General features: G+C 41.7%; 1 protein-coding gene across 1 annotated transcript in view; it reads left to right on the top strand.

Moving 5' to 3' along the window:
• The window catches only part of VBP1 (VHL binding protein 1), a 12,086-nt gene extending 1,671 nt beyond the window's left edge, over positions 1-10,415 (top strand). Inside the window, exons 2-5 of the mRNA XM_077780668.1 lie at positions 3,990-4,056; positions 5,819-5,917; positions 8,104-8,242; positions 10,243-10,415. Of these exons, the coding sequence (XP_077636794.1) occupies positions 3,990-4,056; positions 5,819-5,917; positions 8,104-8,242; positions 10,243-10,313 (376 nt within the window). The 3' untranslated portion in view covers positions 10,314-10,415. The remainder of the gene's footprint in view (positions 1-3,989; positions 4,057-5,818; positions 5,918-8,103; positions 8,243-10,242) is intronic.
• The last annotated feature ends 6 nt before the right edge of the window (positions 10,416-10,421 follow it).

Below are 10,421 nucleotides of genomic sequence, written 5' to 3' on the forward strand. Positions count from 1 at the left end.
GCCTGTCTTTTTAGATAAACTAATTTTTCTTCTTGAATACTTTTGAGATCATCACTTCTTTTGTTTTAATTCACTGGAATTTGGGGCGCCTGGGTGACTCATTCAGTTAAGCGCCCGACTTTGGCTCAGGTCATTTTCTCGCAGATCGTGGGTTCGAGCCCCGCGTCGGGCTGTGTGCTGACAGCTCAGAGCCTGGAGCCTGCTTCGGATTCTGTGTCTCCTGTCTCTGCCCCTCCCCCACTCATGCTCTGTCTCTGTCTGTCTCTCAAAAATGAATAGACATTTAAAAAAATAATAATTCACTGGAATTTGTGTGTGTGGGGGGGTATCTTTCGACTCTCTTACCTAACTGTATTTCTGCTTCCTGGAAGTATGGATGGCTGTGGGGTTTGCCTTTACCCATAGAGGACTTTGCTTTTGCCAGGAGTGCTGATTCTGTATAATCCTGTTCCTGTTCTGGTACTTAGTATGTGAGCTCCCTCACTGAGCTGCTAGGTGGGGGGTGCAAGGCAGGCTTAGGTCTGCAGCCCACCCGGCACCTGACTCGCCTCCTGATGCTTATTACTTTTCTCTAGGTCTCACTGCTCCTGCCAAAGCCTTTTCTAGTTTTTTACCCTTTGATGTTTTCTGGAACTTCCTCACCTCTGTGATATCAACTGTTGCAGCAAAAACGATTTTTTTGTGCATGATCGAGTTGTTTTGCAGCAGATGGCTCTATGTAGTTTGCATACTGACCGCTTTCTTTACATACGCTGTGAACCTTTCTTTGTAGCCTATCATTTTTCTTTGACTTCACCATCAGCTGTATAAAATTTCTTTAGTATTTCTTAATTCTCTTGTGGTTACNTTTCTCCTTCTGGGATTCCTGTTAATATAGATGTTGATTTTTCTAATTCTGCCTTCCATTTCTCTAGGATTTCTTCTCTTCTGCTAACTTCGGTAATTTGTCTTTTGATGAGTAGATGGATGTCCATGCGTTCTTTATTTCAGCCATTATATTTTTATACCTAGTTGTTCTGGTTGGTTCTTCTTACAGCTACTCGTTTCTTCTTCATATTACCAATATCCTTTTTTTTCTGTCTGAGGTATTTTAAAATACTTATCGATAATCTAATCTTTCAGTATTTCATTTTGTTTTATCTGATGGATATTGTTGATTTTATTGTCTTTATTCTAGCTGTGTTTATCAGATTATCATTTCGTTTCCCCATCAGCTCACATTCCCTCAGGGATACCAGTTACTTTGGCCAGTCATGGAGTAATGTGGAGGTGGGAGTCATTTAAGCCCCTCTTGGTGAGTTAGGGGTAGGAAGAATGGTGTTGGTATTACAGTCTAGGTAGGGTACCACCGTTGGACAAATGTTTCTTCTCCCCAACCAGGTGACTTGGCCTCTGAGGATTCTTTTTGTTCCTCTGCCCTTGACTGTCTTCGCTGTCATCACTCCTGGGAGTAATTGTGGGAGGAGGGGGGATGACTGGGGACCAGTATTTGTCTTCTCAGCTCAGCCTGACCTCTTTGCTTCTGTTCAATTCTACTATTTTTCCACCCTGTAGCAGTGATGGAGTAGGTAAGGTGATTCACCCAGAGCAATTTAGAGGGAGGAGAAAACACCTAGAAAATTTTCTTTTAGCTGTACTCCCCTTTTGAAGATTTGGTTTGCTTCCCTTCTAAGCCTCCATCTCCCTTCTCACTCCCCTACCCATTCCTAGAACCTAGAGACTTCTATTGTTTATATAATAACAATGACATAGAACTGACCCAAGTGTCCATTGGCAGAAGAGTAGATAAAGATGTGCTGTATTCAGAATTGAATGTTATACAGCTGAAAATAAATGAACAAGTCTTAGGAACCTAGTTAAAAAAGCAAACCCAAGAAAAATGCATACAATATGAGATTGTTTGTATTAAGCCAAGAAACCTGCAAAGAATATATTATTTGGGGATATACATAAATGTGATGAAACTCTTGAAAAAGAGAAACAGGGGCTGTAAGCATACAGTTCAGGAGAGCTGCTATCTCTCGAGATGGAGAAGAGTGGGGGAGGGGTGTATTGCTTGCATACACCCAGCAGCCTTGGTGATGAGGTTCCTAAGTTGCCTGGGGTTGCAGCTGATTGACTTATATGCTCCATAATTTATATGTTACGTGTAATATTTATACTTACAAAAACATATCCTAGAAATCATTGACATGACCAAAAAATCTTTATCTGAACATTCTTCTTATGTTGTATATATATCGGATGTTTTATAAATATGGCTTTTTAGCATTTACCTATATCAACACAGAATACAAAAGTAAGCAAAACTAGAAGATCTACAACATCCATGTTGAATTTGTAAAGAGTTCCCAGAGCATTAGCCTTCAAACTAAGTAAAAAATATAAATGCTAAGTATGTGTTTCTAGATTATTTACTGGTCAGAAAGCATTCAGTATACACATTCAGTATACACATTCAGTATAGTCCCCCTCAAAATTGCACCAGCATTCTTCACAGAGCTAACAATCCTAAAATTTGTGTGGAACCAGAAAAGACCCCAAATAGCCAAAGTAATGTTGACAATGAAAAACAAAGCTGGGGGCATCACAGTCCCAGACTTTACAAAGCTGTAGTCATCAAGACAGTATGGTATTGGGGCGCCTGGGTGGCTCAGTTGGTTAAGCGTCGGACTGCAGCTTAGGTCATGATCTCACTGTCTGGGTGCGAGCCCCGCGTCATGCTCTGTGCTGACAGCTCAGAGCCTGGAGCCTGCTTCCAATTCTGTGTCTCCCCGTCTCTTTCTGCCCCTCCTCTGCTTGCACTCTGTCTCTCAAAAATGAATAAATGTTAAAAAAATTAAACAATAAGACAGTATGGAATTGATACTGGGTTGTTTTGTTTTGTTTTGTTTTGTTTAAAGTAGCAAGCTCTTCTGCCACACTTCTTGCCAGGTCAGTAGCACAGTGTAGAATAAAGTTTGCCCTGCTGCTCTTCACATGTGCTGTGACTTTCTTTATATGACACAATACATGTATTTTCTTTGTTTATCAAATTTTCATTTAAATTCCAGGGTAGTTACCATACAGTGTGTTACATTAGGTGCAGGTGTACAATACAGTGATTCAACACGTCTATAATAAGTACGTTTTCATCATCACGTTTAAGTTTTGTTTACATACCAATCTCCAGTCGTATTTAGTTAAATGTATTCTGAGAGAACCACAGCTTTGTTTTTGTATCCTTAGTTTGTTTTGTTTCAGATTTCATTGTCATTTGACAGGGACCTCAGAACTAGTTTGCACATTTTTCCATGCAAAAAACATTTTGTGGCCTTGGGCAGCTTCTAATCATCACAGAAAAGAGCTCAACCTCAGTGCCAACAAAATAAAAACTGTTTCATCCTTTCTTCTAAGTAACTTTGAGTGTTTTCAGCATATTTTTATCTCTTATTTTCTTGTCAGTGCCGTTGATGTCATTTGGGAATCAGTTGTTAGTAGTTTTGTTTTTTAACATTAATTTTTAATAGATGTTCATTTTTACAGCACTTTTATCTCCATAGCACACAGTTCAGCAGAAGGTACAGAGATATCCCATACACTCCGTGCCTCCCCAAACATGCAGAGTGTCCCCCATTATCAACAGCTCAACAGCCTCCACCAGAGTGGGACATTTATCACAGTCCATGCGTCAAGGGGCTGCTGGCTGCCTCAGTCAGTAGAGCATGTGGCTCTTGCTGTCAGGGTTGTAAGTTCGAGCCCCACTTTTGGCATAGAGCCTACTTAAAAAATACATGAATGATGAAGCAATGTATAATAATAATATATTATTATTAACTAAAGTTCGTAGTTTACTAGGGTTCACTGTTGTATATTCTGTGGGTTTTGACAAATGGGTGATTTTAGCAGTCCTCAAAAAGATATCAGTAGAAACTGCAAAGCTAGTAAGACTGTGTCCTAGGGTTTTTCTTGCCTGCAAAACACTAAGTCAACCTTTTTCTTATTCACAGGCTGAAAAGTCAGATTCCTGAAATTAAGCAGACATTAGAAATTCTAAAATACATGCAGAAGAAAAAAGTAAGTGCATTTTGTTTATAAATGTGAGTGAACCAGAATACTTCAGCAGAAGTTCATCTTCCTTGACTCCTTGGTCACTGGTATTTGAATGTGCTGGTAGATCCAGTCTGCCTTCTTGATTCTTGTGTACGTGTACAGTGTGCGTCTATGATAAATGTGGCTTTGTGGCTTTTTCCCCAAGGCAACTTTCATTTTAGGGCCCTCACGTCTTGGACTATTTTACTTATATGGAGTATTTATAAAACTTAAATGCAATTTGAAATTATTTTCTTTTTAAAAAATTTTTTTGATGTTTATCTTAGCGAGAGAGCACAAGCAGGGGCAGGGATAGAGAGAGAGGGAGACGCAGAATCGGAAGCAGGCTTCAGGCTCTGAGCTGTCAGCACAGAGCCCAACGTGAGGCTCAAACCCACAAACTGTGAGATTGTGACCCGAGCTGAAGTCGGACACTTAACTGACTGAGCCACCCAGGCGCCCCGAAATTATTTTCGATACAAAAAGAAAATATCTTATTTTGGGGTAGCAGCATCTAAGGGGTTTTGTTATTGTTGATCTTCCTAAGTGTAAGGAGTGAGACCTTACAGACCTGCAGAGACTCTTAGAAATTATGTTTTGGGTTCTTGTTTCACAGTTGAAGAGACCATTACAGAGAGGTTACACTTGGCCAGTGTCACATACCTGGTTATTGGCAGAGCTGGATTTGAGAATCTGCTGAGTCTTAATCCCATACTCATTTGAGGCTGTAAAGATTAAATTTTATCAGCATATTATATTTAACAGATTATGTGTATATATATGATTTATTACTTGACTGATATGATAACTGTAGTTCTAATACATTATTTTATGTGGTGAATTTTTTTAATATAATTTATTGTCAAGTTAGCTGACCTACAGTGTAGACAGTATGCTCTTGGCTTTGGAAGTAGATTCCCATGATTCATTGCTAACATAGAACATCCAGTTCTCATCCTAAGAACTGCCCTCCTCAATGCCCAGCACCCATTTTCGCCTCTCCCCTCCCCCCATCAACCCTCAGTTTGTTGTCTGTATTCAAGAATCTCTTATGGTTTACCTCCTTCTCTGTTTATAGCTATTTTTTCCCCTTCTCTTCCCCCATGGTCTTCTGTTAAGTTTCTCAAATTCCACATAATGAGTGAAAACATATGATATCTGTCTTTCTCTGACTGACTTAATTCATGTAGCATGATATCCTCCAGTTCCATCTGCATTGTTGCAAATGACAGGATTTCATTCTTTCTCATTGCCAAGTAGTAGTCCATTGTATCTGTAAACCTCACATGGTGAAATTTGTAAGAAACTTCAGAAAACTGGCTGGGTGGGCATGAAGCACTGATGAAGTAATAATTGCTAACTCTTGCATAGCACTTACTTTGTGCCAGGCACTGTTGTGTGTGTATGTGTATATTTGTGTGTGTCTGTGTCTGTCTGTGTTTGTGTAAAGTCTGTTTGCCACAGCCTTCAGAGGTGTAGGGATAATTCTCCTAATTTTACAGACCGGGAACCTGAGACACAGGGAGGTCAAGTGAAATGCTCGATTTACAGAGGTCAGAAGTAGCTGACCCAGAACCCATGCCCCACATGCCCAGCTCTCTGGCTCCAGCGTTCATTCCCGTTACCGCTACACTTAGTTGCCGTGATGTTACTCTTTTCAGTGACTTCGATTCAGCTCTGTGATCTCTCTTTTATAACCTTTTTATTAAACTGACCTATTTACAGTGCTGTCATTTTTTTTTTGAAGGAGTCCACCAATTCACTGGAGACTAGATTCTTACTGGCGGACAACCTGTATTGCAAAGCTTCAGTTCCTCCTACTGATAAAGTGTGTCTGTGGTTGGGGGTAAGTAACTGAAATGGCCACAGCTTTCTGGGCTGACATCTGTAAACCAGCGTGGTTTTCCCAGCACAGCAACACTGTTTGAGCTGGGTAAGGTGCCCATCCCTCTTTGACCTTGGAAGTAACAGAGGTGGAGTTCAAGGGGTCTGTACTGGGAACCGACTGGGATTAAGAGCGTGGTGAGCTTCATAAGATGCTCAGGTCTGTCCCGGTCAAGACAGAGCTGCTCGCTGCCCTCACCTCTTCCACTCATGCTGTGTCATTTAAATGTAACAGAAGGAAGAGCAATAGAAGTAAAATAGAAGGGACTGTTGAACCTCCGATGAATGTTTCTTCCCCATAAGAGTTTATTAGTTTTGGAAAGATCTCTCTGAAGTTAAGAGGGGAAAGATTATTACAAAAACCTTGAAAATGGAGTCCATTTTTTAAACCATGTACTTTGATTTTAGACGATTTCATAGGCCCTGTGTGTTATTTTTCCTGTCTCACTCCTCTCAGTCCCCTGACCAGTCAGCCAGGCCATTCCTGACAGGCCAGCTGGCTGTCCAAAGGTCTTGTTGCCCCAGGCAAGTGCCCATACAAAGTAGCAAGCTGTGTGGACAGCTCCAAATTTAGAGGGTTTCTGAAAAAGAAACAGTAGTAAGAGACAGTGTCAGTTGACTCAGGAATGAGGTTGGGGTTTGGGATTTAAGAGACATGTACTTGCCATTGAATTTTTTTTTGTCCAATCTGAATTTTTATACAGCTTTCTAACTATCATGGAGTAGGTTATTCAGTCAGTAAGTATTTATGTAGCACCTACTTTGTGCCAGACACTTTCATGTTGTCTGTCTCATTTAATCCTTACAACCATCCTTTGAGTAATTTTTAAATTCCATTTGTCAGGTGAGGGAAGTGGTTCAGGAAATGCCCAGTGGTAAGTCAGGTGACAGGAGGAGTTCAGTGCTGGAAAAGGTTTGCTTCCCCACCTCCAGCATGCTCACGTCTCTGAGTGTCGGCAGTAACGAACACCAGAGCTTCAGAATTCAACACAGTCACTTTGTCTTTGCTTCTAGCATCTGTTGGAGGGTGGGAAGGGACCTATGGGGCTCCTAGGTGGCTCAGTCAGTTGAGCGTCCAACGTTAGCTCAGGTCATGGTCTCGCCGTTCATGAGTTCAAGCCTAGCGTTGGGCTCTGTGCTGACATCTCAGACCCTGAAGCCTGCTTCAGATTCTGTGTCTCCCTCTCTCTCTGTCTCTGTCTCTCTCCCCCCCCCTTCTGTCTGTCTGTCTCTCTGTCTGTCTCTCTCTCCTTTTCTCTCAAAAATAAATAAAAACATTAAAAAATAGTTCAAAAAAAGGAAGGGGACAGTAAAACCTTTCCATTACTGGACCAAATTATATAATTTATATATGTATTTGAAAACTTTTAAGTTACTGTATCCTTAAGCTTGAAAAAAGTATTTAAATTGATTTAAATGTGGGGCACCTGAGTGGCTCAGTCACTTAAGCATCCAACTCTTGATTTCGGCTCAGATCATGATCTCAGTTTACAAGATCAAGCCCTGAGTTGGGCTTGTGGTGACAGCATGGTGCCTGCTTGGAATTCTCTCTTTGCTCCTCGCCCCCTCTCTCTACCTCTCTCTCTCTCCCTCTCTCTATCTCTCCCTCTCTCTCTCTCTACTTCTCTCTCCGCCCCCCCCACCTCAAACTAAATAAACTGTAAAAAAATAGATTCAAATGCCATACAATTTACTGTTATCCTAGAGACTGGAGAAAGGTGGAATTTGATGTCTGAACATAAATCGGTTTTTTTCTTAATTCTCCTGTTTACTTCCTGTCTGTGTTAGTGTAGGCAACCTGACCTCTTTGAGCCCGCATTTTCTTAGCTGTAAAGAAGAAGGTAACTTGCCTGACCAGGGTTGTTAGGAGGAATAGATGATATAATGTATGTAAATATATTCTGTAACCCAGGGATCAGTAAACTTTGTGTCAAAGGTCAGAGAATAAATACTTTGGTTCTGTGGACCACACAGTCTCTGTTACAAGTACCCAGCTCTGCCACTGCGGTGTGAATGCATAAGTGAATGGAGAACATCCAGATTCCCAGGAAACGTCTAAGAAAAGGCAGCTAGATTTGGCCTAACCCCTTCTAGCCCTGTGAAACACTGTGTGAATGTTCAGTAATTGTTGTGCCTTTCTCTCTCCAGGCTAATGTGATGCTTGAATATGATATTGATGAAGCCCAGGCATTGTTGGAAAAGAATTTATCAACTGCTACAAAGAATCTTGATTCCCTTGAGGAAGACCTCGACTTTCTTCGGGATCAATTTACTACCACAGAAGTCAGTATCCTTTCTTTAACTAAAAGCCAAGGGAGGAAAGGAGAAAGATGGTTTTCAGCACTCTTACTTGCATTACTGTAATGAGAAGAATATCCTTATTCCTGGCCTAATTTGAAGTTGCAGATTTTATGAGAGGGGTAAAGAACATATTCGGAACTAATAAGTAAGTTTGTAGATAGGTTAATCTGAACCTGAGGTGTGAAGGTTTTGGAAACCGCAAAATGCATGAACGTTTTTCTTTCAGGTGTTTTCTCAAGATACGTTCATAGCTAGTCGAATTGTTCGATCCGCTGGCATTTATTAACGGTCTCCTGTGTTGTATGGGGCACAGGATGGCGAGGGGTGCAAAGAGTGGCAGAGTTGGGCTGTGTTAGAGCTACATCCTCATTTCATAGCAGGATGTAAGTTCATTTCATGTGCGCAGCGCCAAAGCAAGGTAAAGTTAGGGAAAGAGAGATGAGCCGGAATTTGTGCGAAGAAGACCTGGGCAAGTTAGAACTTGGTTTGTTTTGAAAGGCAGCAGAGGATTCGGATGAGTGGAGAGGAGAAACGGAGGCAGGTATTCTGCTTAGGGAGGGGGCAGCTTTGTTGAAACTCAGCTCTGCGCCTCTCCTTTCTGATTCCTCTCTCCTCATTCCTGTCCCACTTCCCAGGACAGAAACCCGGGAGTTGCCCTCCACCCCTCTTTCGTCACCAAAAGCCAACCAATCACCAGATTCTTGTCACATTTCCCTTGTCAGCCTCTCTGTCCATTGTCTCATTTTGGCCTTCCAGAACCTAGACTAAGTAGTTTTATAGTCTCTTTTTCTCCCATCTCTCCTTCACACTATCTCCAGTGTGAATTTACTGAGTCACGCATCCTATCTTTATTCCTTTGGTTGCAGTAGAGAGCTTCAGTGGTTCCTTGTTGCACGTAAGGTGTGCGCAGTGGCCCTGAGTGAAGTGTTCCCATCTGTCTCCCCTCGTGCCCCTGACCTCTCCCTGCCCCAGCCTTCCCCCAGTGCACCGGGGTTCCAAGTAGCCCCAGTCGGTTCTCCTCACCACACCCCAAGTGTGCCACACCCTTTATGCTTCCACTTTGTTCCTCCTACCCGGAATGATTTCCCCCTGTTTATGTTTCTGTGGGGTACTCCTTTTTTTCCTTCGTAGCTCAGCTCAAGTATCAGATCGTTTCTGAACATTTTCAAATCCTCAGGGTGTTTTACTGTTTCTCTGCTTACGTAGCGCTTTGCACTTAGTACTTGGTTTTCTGTGCCAGATCGGGAGTGCTGCAAGCGTGGAGCTGTTCTTGCTCTTTTCTCCATGGCGCGCCAGTCAGTAGGCACCGAGTGCGTGGGCGAGGGAAGGCAGGCGTGGTGCAGGCCTAGCGCAGGGGCTGGCGTGGGACCTGTGATGTGGACACTTGATCCACAGAAGTCCAGGCAGATAGCTATAAAACTTGTAGAAGGTAATATCGGTGAAAATCTAGATGACCTGAGTTACGCCAATGACTTTTGGATACAACACCAAAGGCGCAGTCCATGAAAGAAATCACTGATACACAAGGGCCTACAAAGGGTGGTGCTTGTGACAGGAAAATAAATTGAGGGAGTGTCCTATTAAACCAAAGGGAGGGTAAGAAATGAAATCATTGATAATTAAGTTGTCCTAATTTAAATATTGCCTGTAAGGATATGGTATGAAGTCTGAAATTTCATGGACGAGGAGCTGTCTTTAAAACTGTTGACAGTGTCAAGCACATGTTTTGTCAAGTGTAAGACTGCAGTTGACTACATATGCTAACCAGTTACTGATTTGAGACCTAGACGCTGTATTGGTGGAATTTAGTTCCAGTATTTTCTTAGCAAATGATATTCTAGCAAGGTGGCTCACACTACTAGTTGTTACTGGTATTTTGCGTGCATGATTTCTGTCTTTGATTCAGTATGTGAGTGAATACTTCCTTAGTCATTGCACATGTTATCTTTAGAATTCCATTTACATTTTCTTTGACAATTCTTGCAGATATGGCCAGAGTTTATAATTGGGATGTGAAAAGAAGAAACAAAGATGATTCTACTAAGAACAAAGCATAATGCTGGCAATTAAAAATGTGGTTCAGTTTTCCAAACATGTTATTTTAAGTATCCTAAAGGTTGACATTACTTTGACTGATTTATTTGAATAGTAAGAACGATAGTTAA

Source organism: Crocuta crocuta, unplaced genomic scaffold (assembly GCF_008692635.1).
Source record: "Crocuta crocuta isolate KB4526 unplaced genomic scaffold, BGI_CrCroc_1.0 scaffold1015, whole genome shotgun sequence".
Classification (NCBI taxonomy): Eukaryota; Metazoa; Chordata; class Mammalia; order Carnivora; family Hyaenidae; genus Crocuta; species Crocuta crocuta.